This window comes from Micromesistius poutassou (genome assembly GCF_964030765.1).
Source record: "Micromesistius poutassou genome assembly, chromosome: 8".
Classification (NCBI taxonomy): domain Eukaryota; kingdom Metazoa; phylum Chordata; class Actinopteri; order Gadiformes; family Gadidae; genus Micromesistius; species Micromesistius poutassou.
In genome coordinates this window covers 576833-600647 of record NC_140278.1, presented here as the reverse complement: position 1 = coordinate 600647, position 23815 = coordinate 576833, and the positions used below count along the sequence as shown (strand labels likewise).

Genomic DNA, 23815 nt, shown 5'->3' with positions numbered 1-23815 from the left:
GTAACTCATGTAGTATATTTATTTGCTTGTTTGATTAAGTATATCCCTCATTAGGCTCATTAGGCTATACTATCATATATTAAGATTATTTTGTATATGTTTTGTTCGTTCAAGTTATATCCTAATGTCATGATCCTAAATGTGGTGTTTTCTCAAAGAGATATAAAAAATATAATTAGCCTATAAGAAATAGTTTGTACAGATTTCGGTCATACAAACTGTTTTATTTATTGGTAAGACTTTACGACGAGGTATTTTAAGTGTGCACAGTGTTGTTCAATTTTTACAAATGCAAATAAACTTGAAATTAAAAATTAAGAATTGGAAATGCAATAATAAATTAGTACTTAGTTAAAATACATTCATATATTCAATGCAATAACATCACAACAACAATTGAACGTATGCTATAAGCTAAATTTCATGCAGGAAATAATTATTAAAATGGACCAGTTAGTTTCAACATCTACATCTTGAGGTACAATAACCTCTAATAATATCAAACATTAAACACCATAGAAACTATTTAGGCCTATTTTAAAACCGCACAGACGTTTCAACAACATATACAATTTCAAGGAAATTAAATAGTAATGTTACTCTTTTGTAATCCCAACTCCAGATGATCATCATATTTAATTGTCTCTCCGCTGGTCTTTGCTGCCTTTCTTCATCTTCATCCTGCGATTCTGAAACCAGATTTTGACCTGTCTCTCGGTCAAATTCAACTGTCTTGCAACTTCATATCTACGATCCCGTGGGAGGTACATGTTAAACAGAAATTCCTTTTCCAATTCCAGAATCTGATATTTGGTATATGGACACCGTTTTTTCCTGGTGGATTTGGCGTGAAGCCAGTTTGATGAGGGGTCGTCTAGAGTAGAGGGTCACATCAGAGAGACAAGCTTTCAGCGTTTTTATTAGCCTACAAATAACATAGCTATTTACATTTATTGATCAATTTTACTACATGCATTATTTCACGCCAAATCCCCTACTAAATAAAGGGTTTGGTTAACATTTCTTTCTGAAATGTTAAAGAAATTGTATTAAGAAATAGCCCCTAGGCCGTAGCCCCTAGGCCAGGTCCCCGGCAGCAGAGCCCCGGTGCAGGCGGCCTTGTGGTGGACTGGACACCTACAGCTTATGGGGGATTGCAAAAATTGCATTTCGTGCGTAACCGTGTCTACCTCCATGAACACGAATACGACTGCAAACTCGCATTGATATAACGCTAGAATGATTCGAAATGTGTGCATTAAACATTCCCAATAAAAAAACATAATTTACTTGCGTCTGTGACTGTGTTTCTTTCTTCTGCCGACGTGCTCTCCTCGACGGGCTTCAGAGGAGGAGGACCACCGGCCATCTCCGGGATGGACGGCGCCTTCCCACTGCTCGACACACGAGGTGTACAACTCTCCAAAGTCGTGCAGTCACCACCGCCGAATAAAGGCTCGGATTTGATATCATAATGCATGGTCGTAGATGGTAAACCATTTAAACACATAGATGCAGAAACTGGATCCAACGCCCAAGTGCGCGCAAACATGCCATCGGATTCCCCCGCTGTGTAATGATGATGCATGTATGTCGGGTTGGTCGTGGTCGAAGGGTGGCTCGAGATAGGATTCCAAGATCCTCCAAAAATAGAAGATTTTGCCTGGAAAGGAAAGGTTTCTTGTCCGCCATATTCACCGAGCATCGTCTGTCCCGCCTGTTCCACCCCGACCACAGACGAATACATGGGGGCCATCTCCTCCTGCTCGGGGTGGATCCGCGAGTCCACATAATAGCTCGTACCCAATGTCGACATGACAACACCACAACGTTTCAATCCCTTACAATTTTTTAAAAAGCTGCCTCATTGTAGCCTCCTGTGTGCAGGAGCCGGGCGGGAGGATGAACCTCGCCATGGACGGGATAGGACGCGCGGACACGTGACCGTGGGACACAACACAGAGGATAAATCAGCTGAACCACGGCCAGCCTTCCCCGATCATATTTAAATAGCTAAACCATACGCCTTTATTGGAAGGATACTTCGTTTTATAACCAATAAACTGTATCATTTGCGTCATGATCCTCTCTGTGTTGTAACATTGTAGCCTACAAATGGATTTTAACACCGTGAAATTGTAGGTATTGAACTATCGGTTATTAGAGATATTACTACATTGATTTGAATAGGTTAATTTGCAAATGTATGTTATTTAATCGACAGTTCTTCACTCAAAACAAGTAATATAATGGAGTCGATCTGCTTTGGTAAAGGCCAGGTGATAATAGTCTATAAGTCAATATTAGTCAATATTATATTACTTTTTACTGAACTACCCAGCTGTCGTTTAAGGAAAATTTGTTGGGCAAGGTTTTCAAAAGTTGAGAAGGTTAAAGGATTCCTTAGTAGCAGTGTTGTTGTAAATCTTTGTCCACATATTCAATGTTTGGACCAAAAGATGGACATTGGGTGTAATAGCCGCTCTATGGTCTCGGTCTACTCTTAAGGCAGTCCAAAACGGAAAGTTATTTGGGCGCTATAACAGTTCCTTTTTATCATGGGCAATTTGGCTGTTTTTCTTTTGGGTTACAACCTAGCTGTCTTAGCTTAATAACACCAATAAAGCCCGTCCTTTGTGTCCATTCTCTGCAGCCAGCGGACGCATCCGGCCTTCAGAAGCTGTGCATGGGAACGCAGACTGCAATGGTCATAACCGAGGCCTTGTCTGTCCCCTCCGTCTGGAACATACCATCTCGTCCTCTACCTATGATCCTAACCGAGGCCTTGTCTGTCCTCTCCGCCTGGAAAATACCATCTCGTCCTGTACCGATTATCCTAACCGAGGCCTTGTGTGTCCCTGTCCCGTCTGGACCATACCAACTAGTAGCCTACCTGCTGTGTGCCTGTCTGGGCTATTGTGACAACCGCACAGTAATCCATCCATTTACGGAATAGATAAACATATACACATTCAACATAATGCTTTTTATAATTATTGCATTGTTTCTATAGACATCAATGTAGGTTATCAATGGCATATGCATCGACAATAATGTCCGAAGATGTTGTTGAGCAGATCCACTGTAAGGTGGCTTGGTCCGGGGTCTGTTGTCTACTGTAGAGGAAGTGAGGAAATGCGACGCATTTGAGTTTTGTGTCGTCGACGAGTCTTACTGTGGTAATCAAGGCAGTTTGGTGTTGTGGGAGAAACAGAAATAGCCCAACAACATGAGACTACCTAAACCACTCAACAGCCCACTTTTCCTTCAATGTAAACATACAATTAACAATGTAGGCCTAATAGGTAAACGTCAGAATCTGACCTTTTCTAAAATATGCCAAATTAATATTTGATATTAATATTTATACAAGTCCAAAAACATTCCTCCAGTCATACTCCAGTTGAATTTGTATCGTCTCTAAATACCTTTGAGGGAAATTCAGCAGAACAAATCCATCCATTTTTCATCCGATTAAATTCTCCCACAATCACAACTCTGGTGAACTGCTGCAAATAAAGAGGCTACAATATCTCAATATTTTACCATTTAGCTTACAGCTAGTGTGACGTTTTAGTATTAAATTCTTGTATTATTGTATAGTGTGACGTTTTAGTATTAAACTCTTGTATTATTGAACAGAGATAATCAGCAGCTCGTATCCTTACCGCGCCGAGCTAAACTAACTGACGCATATTGGTCCTCTTGTAAACCCTTTTCACAAAGTAGAGTATTGCAGCAAAAGTGCAATAATATTTTGCACTTATTGTCATAAATAAATGGATTGTAACATGTATACAGTCAGACGTCTACAACTCCAGGGGATTCTTTTATTAGTTAGAGCAGCATGTGCATGAGACTCTGGTTCCTGAGTTCCTGATGCAGACCCGTGGGCGGAAAACATAGAAACTAATGAGCAGAATCAGCGCTCCGACACCCAAAGGCTCACAGACGATACAATACAAGCCTGGAACTCTGACATATACCACACGGAATATTTCCCATTGTGGATTAACATATAATTGTTTATAAATACGACATAACCTCCACAAATAAAATAAAGTGGAAATACCGTTTCAAAAGAACAATAATAAATAAGTGATGGGCTCCTAATTCCAATTGGACATTCTTCAGCTGAGGATATACAGGCATCCACTTCGTGGATGGAGGAGGGTGCAAAAGATATCACACTCTCAGGAAAAATTGTAGTTGTTTGAGAGATCTCTGATTCTATTTTCCCGGCTCATTTTCTTTAGTTTCATCCTCCTGTTTTGGAACCATATCTTGACTTGCCTGTCAGTGAGGTGCACACTGCGGCTGATTTCAAGGCGTCGCTCCCGAGTCAAATACATGTTAAAGAGGAACTCCTTCTCGAGCTCAAGAGTCTGGTGCTTGGTATAGGGGCAACGCTTCTTTCGGCCACTTTTAGCTGTCAGCCAATTAGCTGTGTTTCCAATCGTCCCATCTCCTACAAGGAAAATAAAACCAGAGACATTAAACATCAACACAACAATGATTTCTATTCCGAAGGCCAAATTTGTCCGAATCTTTACATAACAGCATGGAGCATGGATATAGAACCAATCGTCCCACTAAAGTTTACACGATTGAGGTTCAGAGGAGCAAAATAGGGCGACACTGGTTCGAGCATTAAAACATTGAACGTTTAACCAAGACAATATTATGTCTTTGACCGAGAAATCAGACACAGCTTTTGGACAGTTGTTATTATACTTAATTGACACTGTCAATAAGCACCGATTGCTTCTCTAAACTACACTGTGGTGTTGTAATATATCAGGCTTAACCAAATGCATAAATGGGTGTTACCGAATATCCTTTAGCAGCGGTGCAGATCAACCTTAGACTGGACTATTCACCTTGGCATCAGATTAAAACCAATCTACAATCTGTGGACCGTTCACCTTTGCTGGTGTTGTCTGTGCTTTCTGTACAGGTCTCTGGGGGCTCAGGGGAGGAGCGGCTCTCGGGGGAGAGGCTCTCATCGTCTCTAGCGGGGGCGCACGGCGCCTCTTCTCTCTCCCGGGCGCAGGGACCGCCTGCGGGGACCGACTCGTCCGAACGGACTGCTGCTTGTGAAGCGTCGAAGCGGGGATGTCGTTGCAAAGTAAAATTTGGCTGATCGTCGTGATACAGCTTTGGAGATGTGTACGTTTGAGAGAGGCGAAAGTACCCAGGGAACGGCACCGGGCTGTTAGTCCCGGGGCATGGTCCCGACGCTCTCCTGGGGCTGGAGGCGTCCTCTGCCGCGGCTCCTTTAGGACACTTATCCGATTCATAAACGCAATAGGAGTTTTCCTCTTTTATCGTCGGAGAGAGTCGAGCAAATGAGCAGTTCGTTGGGTCGTGGATCCTGGGAGGCTCACCAGACCTGGACGTCTCCAACCAGGCGTCCATTCCCTGAACATATGGACCAAAAAGAGGACTCGAGGTTTGAGAACCTGGTTCATTGCGTTTAGCAATACCCGGAAAACAAGAGCCGGTGGACAGTCCATAGGAATACTCCGACCCCGGGGGCAAATACAGCCCGCTGCCCGGGTAGTACCCGTCTCCTCTTACGTTGATCAGAGAGTCCACAAAAAATGAATTTCCAGCTTGGTTGTTGGGGCATGTCATTGTTGTAGAGTAATTTGGCGGAGGATGAAGGAAGCCCTTTCTGGCTGACATTTCTTGTGCTAACATGGTGAATATAATTAGAGATACTCGTGCGTCTCACTTTAGCCTCCAGCCAATTAAAACTGCAGATGACGACAGACTCCTCCCATCACAAGCGTTGGACTGTGTCAGAGTTGTAGCCTGTGTGGTGCATCAATATCTCCAAATGTTAATAGTTGAAGAATTAAACGCAGTGTTTCTCCGTTCCTCATAACTCAAGTGCAGCAAGAAGTCGGTTTACACGTGATTGTTCTGCACAATGTTCACCTTCACAGAGAACCACAGCTCAGCGTTAAGGCCCTCCGGGTCACTATAAGAGAGCTTCAACTGGTGCAAGAGCCTTGGATTACATATGGGACTGTTACACTTGTCGGCAAATAAAAGGTAGACTGAAGACCATTATAATAGGCTTAATGCTTTCAAAAACATCATTAAATGTTACAATTTCACTGCAGGTCTGAGTTTATTATCAATGATACGATTTGAACCATTTTCTTTAAGAATCATTGTGATGTCCGTCTATTGTTTTCTGCCTATAAACTCTGCTTTAGATGCGCTTAATGCGCTTAATGCGCTGCATGACACCATGGCTCACGGCAGATAGCCGGTGGATTGCTGCAAATAACAAATACCGCATAATAGAAGACAATGACCACGTAAGCCTATCTGTGTGTCTATCTATCTATCTATCTATCTATCTATCTATCCTATCTATCTATTGTTATTTCTCTTGTCTAAGTAGGATGATACTTGTGTCTTAGCATTAAATTGTTGTATTATGTTTTGCTTTTTAGCTGCGTTATAATCTATAATAAACTGCCTAAGAGGATTAGATACAATGCCGAGTAGAAATGGTCTTGAAGTAAATATGCAGCCTGTATGGTCGGTGCTCTTCATCTTCAACCCCGCTGTGTTCAGAGATGGACGATCTGGGCCTGAAGACCAAGGTCTAGATTTTAGTTGTTGCCTTAAATACATGAATGCCTACCTACAATACAAACCAATATATATATATAGGCTGTATTGTTATTTAGAAATGAGGGCTTTTTAAAATAGCCCTATCTTTAAAGATTAGCCTACATTTACATTTACGGCTTTAACAGACGCTTATCCAAAGCGTCGTAGTAGGCCTACATCTGTCAGAAGAAAGAGAAACAATATATCGCTTTCGCTACAGTAAAGTGCCAAGCACTAACACTTACTAGGTTAACCCATTCCCCGTATACAACAAAGAGCGCCAGGATAAGACCGTAGATCTTAGATCTGACCTTAAAGATCTTATAATGTTAGTTGCAACACGTCGCAGTAGGCCAAGGCACTTCAAAGCGCCGGATACATGATCAATTGTATATCATGAGTAAAATACAATCAAATGATCTGCTTTATCCCATTGTCATTACAATCAATAAAACCATTACCGCCATTTCAATGCTGAATAATAATTTCAGAAACCATAGTCAACTAGCCCTTAATGTAGTCCAAGAAGCTAGGAAAGTTAGTTTACGTTGTTTATTTGTCATAAAGTAAGCAAAATACACACACACACACACGCACACGCACACGCACGCACGCACGCACACACACACACACACACACACACACACACACACACACACACACACACACACACACACACACACACACACACACACACACACACACACACACACACACACACACACACACACACGCATATATGCACAACGAAACGTTAAATTATTATGCTTCCTGCTTACCTTCATAATTCAAATAATATCAGGTAGCCCTTTTGGATATGGCTGGTCCTTAAAAGTCTCAATTCACGGCAATGACTTTGATCAAAGTAGCGCCCCCCAGTGGACAGAATATTACGGGGCTCCCTGCAGTCTGCAGGCTGGATACTCCATCCGCGGTGAGACGCTGAAACAAATGACGCTGGAAGGTCCGCGAACACAAGCCTTCAGTGCACCCGGTCGTTGTTTTCAGCCCCTAGTCACAGTTAATAACCTTGGTCTCAGACGGTTTATTGCTCTTCACTCCAAATGCTCCAGACGAATGCGCGTTTTATGGCCAAGTTGCTGGAGCAACTGGGAGGATGTAACGCAATCACAGCCATAGAGGATGCGTGCTAAGAGCATCACAGGCCTTTTGCTGAAGCTCTTCGTTGTTACTGCTACTAGGGTATTAATCAATGCAAGCAGTGCATTCATTTATCGGATACAAATTGATAAAAGGCAACCGGTTGGACATCCAATCAGTTATAGAAAGAGTAGACCTAAGCCGATATCCGAGTATTTTAGAAGTAGGCCTATACTAAAATCAAGCGGGTTGGCATTCACATTAAAATGTTTAATTTACGTAATGGCATCATTAATCCAGGAGAATAGTTGTAATATGTATGTGGTGGGTTGCAAGGGTTTATAGAGTCTGCCCGCTCCGCCTTGAGTTCCTTTGTAATGGATACAAAGCCTGGTCAAATTTCAAGCCACCAGAAATGAAGGCAGGAAGGCCGACAGATCATGAATGTGAGCTGACTCACGTGCCGTCGTATAAAAACGGGACCAGTATAACATTTCACCTGATGGTCCTCTGTAGCCCTTTAAATGGCAACCTTACATATAATGTCTGTCATACAACATTCATAAACAGGCATACGTTTGATGTGTCACATAATGCATAGTTCATGAGATAAGATAGATATAAAGATATATATATAAGATAGATATAAAGATATATATCTACACACTTCAATGTGTATATGCCCAGGCCTGTGCATCTCAACAGCAACAGCAAGGTCCCAATGTGGGGATTAGTTGGACCAGACATGCAATCTTCTTTGGACATTGGGAGGGATATTTTCAACGGAAACTTATTAAAACAATGAAGAACATAATATGTTGTTCTATAATTTTTAAAAACCTGTTTTATATTACAGCGGCCATTCTTCATTATTTAAAAATATTTTTTAGCCTATATCAGGCCGCCTTTCACAAATCATATAAGTGAACTTTTTCTGTGCTGTGCAAAATACCTTTCAGTACCAACGGCTCATTCAAATATAATTTGTCTGGATTAAACTTTACACGAATGTAGTTTCTGCTTTGTCAAACAATACTTTGTGAATAGTAAATTATGCTAAGGCTGATATAATAATAATAATAATAATAATAATAATAATAATAATAGGCTGATTATTATTATTATTATTATTATTGTGAATATAATTATAATACAACACATAACATTGATAAATATCTGAGAGAAAATAAGGATGAGAGGAAATAGCTGCATGATATAAAACGCATACCAACGGCAGTCTTTGTTCACTTATAGCATAGGGGTGTAGTACTGTAAGCGATCTCTATTCATCTTCTTCTCTTTCATTCTCCTGTTTTGAAACCAGATTTTCACCTGGCGATCTGTGAGGTTCAACATCCTTGACAGTTGAACGCGTTTTTCTTTGTTGATGTACACGCTGAAGAAAAACTCCCTCTCTAGTTCCCTGATCTGATACTTTGAGTATGGGCATCTCTTCTTGCGCGTCCTCGAGCCTGTACCACCAAGAAAAACGAGATGAAATGTAAAGTATTAGGTCTGATATATAAACAAGATCATGATGCTATAACATATCAACATGATCTTGGAAGGTCAACAAGTGTGTGTAGCCGTAAAGTCGCCCAAAAGTCATACCCTGGTTGTTTGCAGTGACACAGTGTGCAGCCATATGCTATTCTAAATCTGGAAACATCCAGTCTGAATCATGGTTAAAAATAATTATTTCTGCTCATATTTGTCCCCACAAATTCAACATGTGGGTTTGCCAGAATGAAAAAGAAAAAAAGAATTACCCATGATATATATATATATATATATATATATATATATATATATATATATATATACCTACCGATATAATTATTATTTTAATTTGAATTATTATTTACTATGTGACCAATATAAAGCAGTCAAATATAAATGAGCATATCATGGGTAATTCTTTTTTTCTATATATATATATAAACAGGTTCAATATATGGTTCAATAAATGGTGCAAGAAATTATGAAATATAATCATAAATGTCTATAATGACGTCCATTAAAACAAACCCGCTGTGTATTGTACCAAAGAAGCTCAGGTAAAGAAGAAGAGACACTTTGGTAATTCCTCAACGACAGACACAAATGTTTCTGATGTCTTCACGGCCAATTTCAATCCCAAGCACGTGATCTTGTCGTTTATAAGAAGGTTAAGTAAATCTGCAGGCCCTCCATAAACCTTGCGCTTATAAAACAGCATATAAAAGCTTTAAGAGCAGCAGTGAGAATGGTTGTCTGCAGACTACTTACTGCTTCTCTTACTGTACTGCTCCTCATTGTGGCCGGGGGACGACTCGGGACTGCAGCTCTCCTCATCCCGGCTCCTCGGCCTCGTATCGCGACATGGGTCGGAGCCGGGAGCCGGAGGCCTACTGAGTTCAGTGTCTTCGGGATGATCTGTTGGGGTATTTTCCCCATTACCGTAGGCGCTGTCCAGAAACTGATCAAATGCTTGTGGTAATACTCCGTTTCCGACACTGCGACAGAAGTTGGGCGGTGGGTTTGCGCTAGGGTTACTCTTCAACAGTATCTCTCCCAGTGAAGGGTCTCTGTGCACGAAGTCCTCAGTGTAGCAGTGAGAGGAGAGGCTTTCCCTGTGGGGCCACTTACTGGACGGATCAATGCAATAATCCCTGAAAGCTACATCTCTGACGGACGGGACCTGGGGCAGAGAGGACGAGGGGTAAGAATATGTAACGGGACAAGTAGATTGACTCTGTGTTAAATAATGAGGGAGGCTGGAGAAGTCGGATCCGGATACGTAATACGTGCAGCTAGGCAAATACATATTAGACCCAGAGATCCGTTCCTCAAAAACCATATTGTGATGCAGGCCGTGCCTGTAACAGTCCCGCAGAGCTCCTCCGTGGCGGGGCGCTCGGTCCCTGTGAGCAGAGGTGTGCGCGTCACATCCAGATCCCTCCATCAGAGGGACATGTGACCACCAGCTGACACGTCCGCCTCAGACGATGCGTTTTACAATAACGACTTATGGATGAACTTCTTGGTCATTAAGGCAAATGTTTTAGATGGATAGAATAACATAAATCCGACTTTTTTTTAATCGATTTTTTATTTGGATCGGATTATATTATATTATTATATGTTTTGGTCCATGTATGTCTACATATATGCTGCACAGTTTTATTAGACAAATCTTACAAATAGGCTACAATTATTCTTTGATATCTGCTTTTGTTCGAGTATTTTAATAAATAATACAACTACAACAAAAGTCTCATAATAAGAAATAAATCGCTTTGTTTTTAATCTAGTAGATTAGGAACCCTTATATATTCTTAAATCTAATAGAATGTAACTGAAACCTTTTCTTCGACTATGTGCACAACTTACTCCTGCATCACCTAAAAGCCTTTTGCGAGATAAATAGATGCTGATCTGCGTGTTTTACCACACTACAGGACCATGTTTACTGCGCAAATATTCGTTTCAATACGGCAACAGAGAGCGACTTCACAAAAACACCACCTTGGCCGACTCTTCTATTGGCTGTGACTGGAGGCTCTGGCCTCGGACCATCTGGAAGGTCATGCAAAGCAGCAAGGCCCAGTCTACTGGGTCGTAAGGCTGCAACGGGCCCGTTCAAGTGAAGTGAATTATGGTCAGCAAGTGGTGCTTAAATAACCAGCTCGTTCTTAGGTTAACTTCTTTTTTAAATAAAATTTGGTTATCATTTGTTGAAAAATAATAATAATAATAATAATAAGAAGAAGCCTTTCTAAATGCCTTCTGTGTGTATTGTACTGCCCTCACGCACTCCTCCATTAAATACAATAAAACATTTAAAAAAAAAACATGGACATATTATACAGAGATAGGCCTATCAACATTTGAAAACAAGACGAATCAACGAAATATAGTTCTAAGCCTACTCCTCCCTCGTAATTATATTGAAGTAGCCTATAGGCCTGAATACATGTTTCCTTATAGCTGGAGCTTTACACAAATGACGACTTTAAACAGCGGAAAAAACATAAACTTGGCTACCCTTACAAAAATATATAAATGGAAATTACAATCGGAAAATTTAAATGCGGGATATTTCAGTCTAATAGTGCTGTAATAGATGGATTTAGTTTTTCCCTACCCCATTAGGGCCGATCAATATACTTGTTGTTGTTGTTGTTGTTGTTGTTGTTGTTGTTGTTGTTGTTGTTGTCCAGCCATTGATAAACATTCCGATAGGCTATGTTTGTTCCATAGCTCCAATAAACCTATTCGTAAGCACATCGTGTCATTTCATGCCTGTGGCATATGCAGAAGCGCTGAGGTGGTTTTCGTCGGCGTTTCTAGTTATATTTGGCTCTTTTTTTTTTAAGTCAACAACGTTATGGTACATTAATTATATTGCACTATTGCTTTAGCAAAGTATACATAGGATACTTGTTAGATCTCACGTTTTACAATTTCACCCCAGTTGACCTATAAGGGACATCGTTGATGATGAGACTAAATTGGGGTTCCTTGTGTAGGCTATTGTATCGCCAAACATGCATTTATTACGGAAAAGATGTAATATCTTCTAGTCTGGCACCATTACAGTTTATTGTTTCTGAATTTTAACACCAAATTATTCAAATATTTCCCAAGACGAGAGAACTGAAATTGTGAAACAAATGGTTTATATTATTGTTTATTTAAAAAAAATAAGCTAAATACGATCAAATAATATATTAGAATAATTGTATGAATTGTCTATGATGTATTATTATTATTATTATTATTATTATTATTATTATTATTATCACTACTTATTAATACGCACAAACACACACACACACACACACACACACACACACACACACACACACACACACACACACACACACACACACACACACACTCAGCGTCTTTGCAATTCTTTCAACTTTTAGAGAAATTGCTGAGTTACTGTTTACTTTACTTAACATTACTGAACATTAAGTTATTATAAATCACATGGCGTTGCTGGGCTTTGTTGAATTGGTATAAAGTAATGCACGCAAGATGCAAAGATGCAAGATACAAATGTTGATTGCATGCATGCAATCAACATTTAGCAGTTTTAAAAATCAATATGCACCATGTACTAGCCCTATGTACTAGCCCTATGTACTAGCCCCATGTACTAGCCCTATGTACTAGCCCTATGTACTAGCCCCATGTACTAGCCCTATGTACTAGCCCTATGTACTAGCCCCATGTACTAGCCCTATGTACTAGCCCTATGTACTAGCACAGTTTGGACGCTAGATGGCAACAACAACTCTAAAATAAGAAGACTGCATGAATCCTCCGAGAAATTTGCCAACAGAATTATGCAAAGTAAGCTGAATGAGATCTAAAGAGCCAGTGTGATCAATAGATGAGTATCATTCTGACTGAAATTCAGTCAAACACATTGTTGGTAGCCTACTCGTCTCACAATTAAAATGTTAACCAACAAAAAATGTATATCACGGCTTTCAAATATTTATTAGGACATATTCTGCGATTGCAGTTGAAAATGCAAAATGTATATAGGCCTACGTTACATTCAGAAAGTATGTACATGTATAAATAGGTATTTTGTAAAATAGCAATGACTGGGGGGTCACACTTGAATATGCTGCGTGTGAACTTCAACAAGACAGCGCCCGGTGGTGTCCGTGGAATCTTTTTGTGTCAATCCAAAATTTGCACATCACATGTTAATCCAATTATTGATAATAGCCTACTGGTTATGTTTTTTTGAGTCCAAGCTATATTTTCGTTCGTTGTGAACAACAAATAGATATAGCCTAGCCTACAGCAATTCCAAATAACAAGTTAAAAAAGAGGCCCGCAGATTAACCCAGGGGCATTATCCCAAAGAAACCTAGGCATTTATATATATATATATATATATATATATATATAAATGCCTAGGTTTCTATATATATATATATATATATATATATATATATATATATATATATATATATATATATATGTGTGTGTGTGTCCCCGTTTCTCTCAGATCGCGTTAGACTGTTGCAAATAATTTCCTCTGGAGTCTAACTCGAGTGTTTCCAGTGAAACAACAAGGAAAGGGAGAACCCAGAAAAGCCTATCCGGCAGAACCCGTTAGGTCACATAGATACAGTTCATTTAGTAATAAATTATAACTTTTCAGAGTTCATTGGGGGGCAGAGCTACCCTTATTCTCTAGGATTATATCCAAAGCTAACTGGTGCTCTTGAATTTGTTGACAACTTTCTTTTCTTTGACGCGCCTGTTCTGAAACCATATTGTCACTTGTCTCTCTGACAAATTAGTCTGGGCCGATATCCTTCTTCTTTTATCCTTTGTGATGAATTTATTGGTGGCATACTCCCGTTCCAGTTCCTTAAGCTGTACCTTGGTGTAGGGGACGCGTTTCTTTCTCCCACGGCGGACAGAATGCACATCTCCTCCGGATAAAGGCTCTGCAAAGAAACACACTTCAGTGGCCTGCTTTCAAAAGAAACGTTCATACATTTGTGTGATTGGCCCGCTTATCATACTTCAATGCATATATACATTCACAATATCTCCCTGGGCTGTATTTCACTGAAAAAATCTCGGATCACATTAAAGGTTAGTTTGTAAATTCCTCAGCATGAGAAATAGTCGCATGCCTATAACCAGCATGTTAAAACAAGCGTTTCAACATTCATGCACTGCTATGGGTTAATGTACAATACCTTGTAACGAGGACTTCCACAGAGCATTGGACTGTGGCTGGTCCTTGGTGCAGTAGACCGGCCCATTCCAGCTGTTGGCGAGGGCCCACGGCTGGTAGGGCTCCATGGGGAGCAGAGCGTCATGGTGCCGCGGCTCAGAGGGCGCACTCAGAGCAGGGACGACAGGGACGTCCAGATAGCTGGCCTGGTAGGGTCCGGAAGAGTAGCCTTGATAGAAGGCATATTCTTTTGCCCTCGACTGAAACTCCTCGCCAGAGATGGATGTATCCATGTATTTATCCCCATAGCCGGAGGGCTGCGCACAGGTCTTTACGCCGCTGTGTGACATCCTACACGGGTAGTAGCCGTTGCCAAAGTATCCATAGGGCAGTGATGCGTTGGGCGAGCTTTGAGTCGCAGAACAGGGGCTACATTGTTTGACAGGCTCCCCGATGCCAGAAGCTGGCACCTCACTGGAGGTGTAGGTGGTGCTCGGAGCCAGCGAGGTCGGATGAGCTAACAAATTCCTACACTGGTTTGCAGCAAAATTGCCTCCTGCAAATCCATCCATGTTTTTACTTCTTTCATCAATGCCGTTCTCGTAGAGGAACATCACCGGGTCGATCCAGCGAGAATGAAGGAGTAATGATGCGGTCATAGCATGCTCTACATCTAAACGCCCAGTTCTTTTTCAAAAAACTCTCGACTGAACAGAGATACGGAATCGGTGAGAGTAACCGATACCAACTCGTCTGGGTACCTTAAGATCGCAAGGTTATTGGCCAGGGCCAAGCACGTGATATGCAAAAGAGAGCCTACACGTCGAGACCACAGGTCCTGCAGATCAGGCTGGAGCTCTGTTTCAATGTTTCAGGTCGTTTCTTTCATTTTAAACCAAAATACTAGCAAACAACTACTCCAACAACCTGTTGGAGTCATAATACAATATATTTTAAGTTGGCAAAAAGTACAATACAGCTGGTATTAAAATATGGAGCCTCTTTAGTTAACAAAAGAAATAATATACATGAATTTATCTTCATTTCAATGAAGTAGGTTCTGACCTATTCTGCACCATGAAATATCAGCATATTTCTTTTTATTTTCGGCATATCTCCGATCTGACTAAGGTTACAATATCATTAGCCTAATCTAATAATGATTACGTAGCCTATATAAGTATTCATAATTAAAAGACGAAACGTTAAATTTACAAAGACGTGTAGGCCTATTTAATCATTGCAGTTATATATATATATTTATGTGGAATGAGTCAGTGCAGATTTATAATATAATTCCCAAGAAATTTGTGAAATTGTTGCACAATGAACTTGCCTTTGGTTTAATTTCAGTTCGTTCGTTTAGAGAGACAAATAAATTCGCAAATCCGCAAAAGAAGGCGTAGCTTTCGTTTACGCCAATTATCTATAATGCAAGCATCAATTGTGCAATTAGGCCTATATAGTGACATTTTATATATCTACATATTGTATCAAGAACATAACCAAACAAATGTGAAATATCTTAAGCCGACCACCAACTCAGCAGCGATCCCCCATAGCGCAGACACAACCTGGAGGTCAAGGTCAAGGTCAAGGATGGACCCTGGCCGTCTGGTGGCGGCTCTCCAGACCCGTCAAAGAGTTCTCGAAACGAGTCGAAACGCGCGCGCGGCCTGTGCGTAAATCCAGAGGAATAATGGAATAAAGTCATCAATACAAAGAGTTTGAAATCAGGATCCCGTCAGTTAATATAGCGCGTTTATTTAGAAAACAAACGCAATGCAATTGAGAGGAACACTAAACACTGAGATGAGGCCTATAGCCATTTGTGAAAGTTTAATTGAAAATACTACTAAAATGTTAGACTAGACATGTAATTACAATATACAACAACCGAGCCTAAAGAAGACTACATCTGTCTATAAATGTCTTGACATCTCTGCTGCTTCGTTTATAAACTCCGCCGTGTTTCGACTTTCTTAAATAAAATAAAAAATAAAAATAAAAAATAAAAGAACGAGCAACCACCTTAAAATAATAATATTATTATTTGCAAAAAAACAAATATAATATCCCTTGATTATTTAAATAAATATAACCTATAGCCTAGTTCCCTCATTGGCTTGCTTTGTAGGCCAAGGCCTACAATATTGTTGGACTTCACGTGCAATGGCCCACATTTTAAATAAACAAAGAGAAGAGATTCGACTGGTTTGTGAAAGACCGCCCTGACTCTGGGCCGGACCAGGAGGCTGTCCGGGGGCAGGAGACCCCCTCCGGGCCTGGACCATACTCTAACGCCAGGACACTCCCGCCTCAGAGCCTCAGTGTGTTGAAAGAGGTCGTTATCAGTGCTGTAACTTCAACTAAGTTCTGCTATGATGATATATATGAGTCCCACTCAAAAAGACCAACATTAATCTCAAATATATGATAGTAAACCTTTATTCTGAGAGCATCAGACAGAAATACCATCAACAGAGAATCGGAGAGGGATAGTGTTAATAATACCTTAATATTATATTAAAATAGTAACAAATACATCGTTTAATATGTTTGAACTAAAACACGATTATTGTTGCCATTGGATTTGTATCTGGCACTTCGTTCATCTGTATCCTAACATCTAATACAGCCCGACTGATGGATTTAAAAAACGAGATTGTTCCAAAGACAGGAAGGCCTGGCTAGGCCTGTTTAATCACAACCACAACAACGTTGTTTCGATGGCGGTTAGGAAGTTAGAAACTCAGCCTCTAGTTTTCTAATAGTCCCTCTGCTCTAACCTTTGAGATCCAATCTAATTTGTGTTGAAGAACAATGTTAAAGTAGGCTACTGCTATGTTGGATCCCTTTGCGTGTTGTTGTTTTTTTACAATTGTAAAACATTTGATGTTCATCGAATTCGAAATGTCTACAATAAAAAGTGCCAAGTGTCCCACTAAACCTATGAATGGTTCACAGGCTCAGTAATTGTTCGGGTCTGGACTTTTATCGCAGCATCGTTTCAGAGGTTTTTTTAGGCCGTGATGCGCTTGAGTGTTCAGCAGCCAGAGATGAAAGAGAATCAGCCTGCTATTATTGATTTAAAACAAAGTTGAATCTGAACTATGCATAGGCCTAACGTACTTCAAATTAGAGGGGCGGTTCAGTGTCAATTATGAAAAAAAGTCTACTTCAAACCCAAAGAGTTTATACCATCCAAGCAGATGAGCCAGCTCTCGGTCTCAGTTGGTAATGGGCTGTTATGGGCTGTATGTGCACCGTGGCCCCTCAGCGGCTCTCTGCAAGGTAATCACTTGATTATAATATATTATATAGACCGACAACAAATACAGAGGGAAGGATTTAGATTGGGCTTGCTCCCTCTCCCAAGATGTACACTTTCTATAATGGAAACGTTTTATAAAGCTTTCAATGTTATTTTTAAGTGGCAGGTTTTTTCTCTAATACACACCAATGTGATGGTCTGGTCCACTGAAGGTGACCCAATATAAATCCAATAGCTTGATACATACTAATTCATTCGTATTTAACCGCTGTACAGATTGTCTTGTTTAATTGGCCTACAGATAATTCGCTGTTATTTAACACGATAATGTCAAAGCTTCGTGGAACCATGCCTAGTTTAAATGACATGCCATCAGGTGTGGTGGGATTACAAGCAGTTTTGAAAATCTGTCTCTTATGACATCACAGGTGGGCGTTGCAAACGTTGCTCATCTAGCCGTCACACATCTAGGTGGACACGCCCACCGTGATGTCATAAGACAGATTTTAAAAACGCTTGTAACGCTAATCACACCACACCTGGTAGCATGTCATCATGGGACCTTTAAAATAAGATTTAGACCTACTCTGTTGATCCCAAACTAGAGTTAGACTGTACTACCTTCTCACACAAGAATCTGGGTCATGAGATTTAAACACAATTGTGTATTTGTTTGAAAAAATTACTTTCACGTGAAGCAATTGCTCTAATTTTAATGCCTGTTCAATTATTTCAACTACAATACAGAGCATGTGTCAGATTGGCCAATAATATTTTGATGGTTCTAGCAGACCAATGAAAGTTTCCTTTGTTTAAAACAACAAGACCCAGTTTAAGTTTATGCGATCTAACTTTATTATGAACACCGATATGACTTAATCAATCTCAAAGTAACCATTCCAATGTCAACTAAACTAAGAAAAAAAAAGAAAATAAAACCCATTAACAATAGGAAAAAGAGCAAAGTCATAAACAAAAAAATCTAACCTACAATGACATTGTCAGTTTCTTTTCAACACCAACATTTCCTCCATTTTGGAGACACACAAACGCTGTCACATTAGCTTTGCTGTCATTTCTGCTGAGACTAAAATACAGACGCTTTGGACATCGTCCTGGCGCCTCTGAAACCACTGTTTAAAATAAGAAAGCAGGAGTGTTTCTCGTGGAAGAAGGCTCACATGGTTGTGTTTGAGATCTCCCCTTTCTCAATTCACATCTTGACATGAAGAAACAGTATTTTGGGTAAAACAGTCCCGTCCTCCAGAGAAGGACCAGGCCTCTCAGGGCCGTGGCCTGGGCTGGAGTCTGGCTTCCTTTACTGGCTCTCCTCCTCGCGAAGGAACTGGAAGACCGAGGAGAAATCTTTGCTAGCGTAGCCCCGTGCGCACATCATGCGGTAGATCTGGTGGGCTAAGGAGCCCAGGGGCACCGGGGTCTTGGTGTTGGTGGCCGTGTTCTGGGCCAGACCCAGGTCCTGGAGGGAGGAGAAACAGAGACATTTCAAGGCAAACAGAATTTAGAAAAGACAAATAAACAACGTTTCGATTCAACTATTGAGCATAGATGATGTAGGGCAACAGTTCATAATTGGCATCATAATAAAACATGAAGAGACTCAGTTTCATGCTAGATTTCTCTGCAGAGTTCGGACTAAAATTTGGACTAGAGCTCACAACAAAATATATATAAAAATAACAATTCCAGATAATTCAAGCGGACAGAAATCCTGCTCCTTTGCGGACGTTGAGTGAACGGACCTTGGCCATCAGCTGGGTGCCGAAGCCGCCCTGGTACTGGTTCCCCGACGGGACGCCCTCCATGACCCCGGGGACGGGGTTGTAGGTGTCGCTGGACCAGCAGCGACCAGAGCTCATGTTGAGGATCTGGGCCAGCAGCTTGGGATCAAGGCCTAGTCTGTGGTCACATTGTTTGGGAGTGGTTTGGAGAAAGGGCCACGTCACCAGTGGTATATGTGGTTAAATGGATCATATTGATCAGGACATATTTCTGAAGTGAAGCCCACCTGATTCCCAGGTTCATGGTCTCTGAAGTACCAATCATTCCAATAGCCAACAGCATGTTGTTGCAAATCTTAGCAGCCTACAACAACAACAACAAATAACGAGTTAGTGAATCTACAGGTGCATACATTTTCCATAGAACAGTCCGATCCTCTCCCCCGTGCTGACTGGTACCTGTCCGGTGCCGACCTGACCGCAGTACACCACGTTGGCTCCCATGCAGTTCAGAAGCTCCTGGGCCGCGGTGAACTCCGCCTCAGCTCCTCCCACCATAAAAGTCAGTTTCCCTGAACTGGCAGCTCCCACTCCTGTGGGACGGGGAAACAGGATGTTGGGAGAAAATCACACCAAACATTCTGGGTTTATTCAACTAAAAAAATAATAGCATACTATATTAGCTAGCTAAGGTAGCTGCCACTGATGCTACGGTTGAGACTCATCAGCTGCTTTATTGTTCTATTAACTGTTCTTTACTGTTCTATTCACTGTTCTTTACTGTTCTTTACTGTTCTATTCACTGTTCTTCCCACTTAAGCGCCAAGCACACACACAGCACAGATTTCAGTAAATCTGTGTAGCTCCTAAATATTAAAAAACAGTTTAATGGAGCGCAATACTAGAAGGGGTGTATTTTTACACTTGTCTATTTTGGACGCAGGTTTTCCAAGTATTCATATGAATAAATAAAACTAAAACTTGAACACAAGATACTTGTTGCCTGTTTTACAAACAAATTCTTGACACATTAACATATACAATATGTTTAAAGAATATCAATTATTGGTCCCATGTTAGTTTTCGTGCTTCGAGTACAAATTCAGATGGTTATCTAATCCATTTTTATTTTAAGTTGAGCCATTTTTTAAAGAAATACAAATATTTGTGATGAACTGTGGTGTGACTTGCAGCATATGAAGTTAGTCAGCAACTCTGAAAGAGTTGTGGATTTGTCTAAAGTCTGACAATGTGTGTGGTCCTTCCCTGCAACAAAAACGTCTCAATTTAATGCAATTAAATTTTTTCCCAAAGCAAACACATTTCACTCTCAGGGAAATTTTATCCAAGTCTTTGCTCCCACATATAATAATTGAGACACATGTGGCCCCAATTACCCCACATATCCTGTCGGACTGGATAGAAATGGTAATTTAGCATTACAATGAAATTCATATTACCAAATGATCCTTGGAGAAATTATTAAACACCCTAAAATAGACAGATTCAAAGTTCAGTGCAGCAAGGTTCTGAGAGTCTGTGTGGACTCCCAGGTCTGAAAACGTGCAAAGCAAGGGAAGGTTTCAGATGTCAGGGGTCACACTCATATTCCCCTTCTACCACAATTAAAGCTAATGTCTATTGATTTATGAGTGTTTGCTTAATAAAACGTATGAGTCATGGATAACTGGATTTTTAACACTTCAAAAATGGGTTACGCATTGCCAGTGGCCATTCATTCATCAATTTAACATTTTAATATTTTCATATTTTTATTTGAGTATCTCTTCTGTTATTTTCATCATTGTATTGAAAGCCATTTTGTCACTTTTCCTTAAATAATACCCAACTTCCGAAAAACAAAACTGGTGTAAATTACTATTTTGCAAGTCTCTGCAAACAAGTTTATGAATGTCAACTCCACTCGGAACTCTGATCCCGTTTTCTTTGTTACGGCTTCTCACACACAGTCTCACACACAGTGTGAGAAGCCGTAACAAACAAAGCTTCTCACACACAGTGTGAGAAGCTTTCCTTCTACAAAAGTGCTATTAGAAAACTCTATACTGAATGAAGTTGGCATAACCAACTTGTCCTTCCTCATTTCAGAACTGGTAGCCAAGGCTGAAACTGGGGTTAATTAACAGATGAAAAGGATTGATTAACTCCAAAATGACATTATTAATCATTATTAAAACATGCATGTGTCAAAAACACTCTTTGTGGGTTGGGCGGAGCACTCCCCCTTTGTAAAACAACGCAGCACTGTTGCTTTACAGCACTAGAGTACAGAGGTTGGAGATAGGGTTCATCATTATGAATGTTTTTTTTTTTTTTTTTTTTTTAAATAAAGGGCATCCATGTTCCCTCAAACAGTGCATTTGGGAATTGAGTTCAATAGAAATCGTAGCTATCTAGAAAAGATATTCATTCAAAATGAATGATTAAATGTTAAAGAATCTTAAAGAACTATTCAAGAGTAAGAACAAAAATGGATTTTATGTTAGGGTGAATTATTCCTTAAGAGCTTGATGCTATGTATGCACAGACAAACAGACAGACAAACAATTATTCATTCTAATAGGCGTCTCATTTGATTAATAATTAAGAGACAAATCTCTAGGGTTAAACCATTTTGTTCAGAATAGGAATATTCAAGGGTTATTTAAACTTTTGTTTAAATGAAACAATGAATATGTACGCTGAATAGAAATTGACCTTGAACTCTAGTGAGCCATTCTGCAATCTTCAAAGAACCTCTTGAACCAGACCAACGCATACTTAATATTTATGCAATCCTTTAGGTGTGCAAAGAAATATTTATAATAAATAAAAAAGATTGACCTCCTGAAACTGGTGCGTCCATAAAAACAGCCCCCATCTTCTCCGCTGCGGAGGCCATCTCCTTAGAGACGGCGGGGTCGATGGTGCTGGAGTCGATCAGCAGGGAGCCTTTCTTCACCTTCCTGTTGAGCCAAACATCAACCTCACACAACTGATGGAATAGTGACATTTGGACGTTAACACAACTCAATTAAGGATAAAAAAAAGGGGTACTTGAGAATGCCATTGGGCCCAGTGTACACATCGATGACATTAGGACTGGAGGGAAGCATGGTGATGATGCGGTCGGCCTTGTCTGCTACTTCAGCTGGATTATCCAGAATCTAAGAACAAACAGGAGCACGTCATGAGGACCCATCACACATCAGATGCAGTGTTTGAGCCATCTAAAAGGTTCTCACCTGAGCCCCTAGCTCTTGCAACTCTTTGCAAGACTCTGGGAACACATCTGTAGCAATGACTGGGTATCCATGTTTCAGCAGGTTCTTTGCCATTGGGTTTCCCATATTGCCCAGTCCAATGAATCCCACTTGTGTCTTCGAAGCCATGGATCTCGTTGACACTTAACATGCAAACAAAAAGTAACAGTTTGCAGTAGTCAGCATCATATGGATAAAAACGTATAATTGATTTTTTTAAATATATTTTTTATATAATTAATATAATTTCTCCACCTTGACAGTAGATCGCCATTACATGTTCATAACCATTAATATCAATGTAGTACAAGGTCTTTCCGTGTTTCTGACGTATTACTGAACGCTTGATGCCTGCCCTTCAAGATCAATGTCAACTAACGCTAATCATACACCTCCACTTTATTTACTTGCAGTAAATAAGTCTGATAAAATGACATTGTAGGCCTATAACGAGTTAATCCTGTTCCCTCCACTACCAAGGGTTAAAGACCCTAACTCCACAACAGGAGACGGAATGGAATGACTCCTCCGCGCCATGCAGTCCCCACAGGTCAACTTAGGTTTAGACTTGATATCACCAGAGCCACTTTATCGAAGTTAAGGCTTTTCGCCACGTTTTAACGTTACTTAACGTACATTATGTACAAAAACATACACTTCGTTACATCAGTTCAAAAAGCACACGTAAAAGCAGGTTTAAAGGACGATGTTATCATTTTCCATAGGTGCAGACATTGCAACTTGTAAAAACACTTGGTTTGACATCCCTTACCGAACGCAAAGCCAACATGTTTGGTGAACCTTCCCCCAAGGTACCGCGACCCTCTCAGAGCGGCCGCCATGCTTCTTCCTCTTGACCTCAGCGTGACGTCAGAGGCGGTCATATATCTGACCCCCACCAATCACCGCACGGCAGCCCCCACAGAGCGAGCCAATGAGGTGAGAGGGCGTGTCTGGGTTGGCCCGTACATTACGACAAGTTGCTGTCTACATATATACTAAAATATGATTTTGTATTAGGCCTACTGTAAACCGACTCATTTTATAAGCGCGTTTATTTAAAGCTGCTTTAGCTTCTGTAAACCAATTATGAATTTGCGTACGG

General features: G+C 40.5%; 4 protein-coding genes across 5 annotated transcripts; all 4 read right to left on the bottom strand.

The window, feature by feature from the left end:
• Positions 1-293: 293 nt before the first annotated feature.
• On the bottom strand, positions 294-1816 carry hoxa9b (homeobox A9b; the record flags this gene model as incomplete). Its single annotated transcript, XM_084471245.1, has 2 exons — positions 294-874; positions 1291-1816. The coding sequence occupies 2 exons, from the start codon at positions 1814-1816 to the stop codon at positions 636-638; spliced, it is 765 nt and encodes a 254-aa protein (XP_084327371.1). The 3' UTR covers positions 294-635.
• Positions 1817-3900: 2084 nt separating this feature from the next.
• Positions 3901-5688, bottom strand: LOC311351351 (homeobox protein Hox-A10b-like; the record flags this gene model as incomplete). The annotated part of the gene is made up of 2 exons (XM_084471471.1): positions 3901-4468; positions 4926-5688. The coding sequence occupies 2 exons, from the start codon at positions 5686-5688 to the stop codon at positions 4194-4196; spliced, it is 1038 nt and encodes a 345-aa protein (XP_084327597.1). The 3' UTR covers positions 3901-4193.
• Positions 5689-13956: 8268 nt separating this feature from the next.
• On the bottom strand, positions 13957-15093 carry LOC311352173 (homeobox protein Hox-A13b-like; the record flags this gene model as incomplete). Of its 2 annotated transcripts, none has more annotated exons than XM_084472392.1 (2): positions 13957-14205; positions 14452-15093. In XM_084472392.1, 2 exons carry the CDS (start codon positions 15091-15093, stop codon positions 13957-13959), a joined length of 891 nt encoding a protein of 296 aa, XP_084328518.1. The 2 variants fall into 2 exon arrangements, with proteins under 2 accessions (XP_084328518.1, XP_084328519.1); XM_084472393.1 differs by having other exon boundaries at positions 13957-14198; positions 14457-15093.
• A 1766-nt stretch (positions 15094-16859) lies between these two features.
• On the bottom strand, positions 16860-23569 carry hibadhb (3-hydroxyisobutyrate dehydrogenase b). The gene is made up of 8 exons (XM_084471638.1): positions 23483-23569; positions 22693-22853; positions 22505-22614; positions 22292-22413; positions 19907-20040; positions 19735-19811; positions 19469-19625; positions 16860-19185 (listed from the first exon to the last, which is right to left on the bottom strand). Exons 1-8 carry the CDS (start codon positions 23550-23552, stop codon positions 19027-19029), a joined length of 990 nt encoding a protein of 329 aa, XP_084327764.1. The 5' UTR covers positions 23553-23569; the 3' UTR covers positions 16860-19026.
• Positions 23570-23815: the final 246 nt, after the last annotated feature.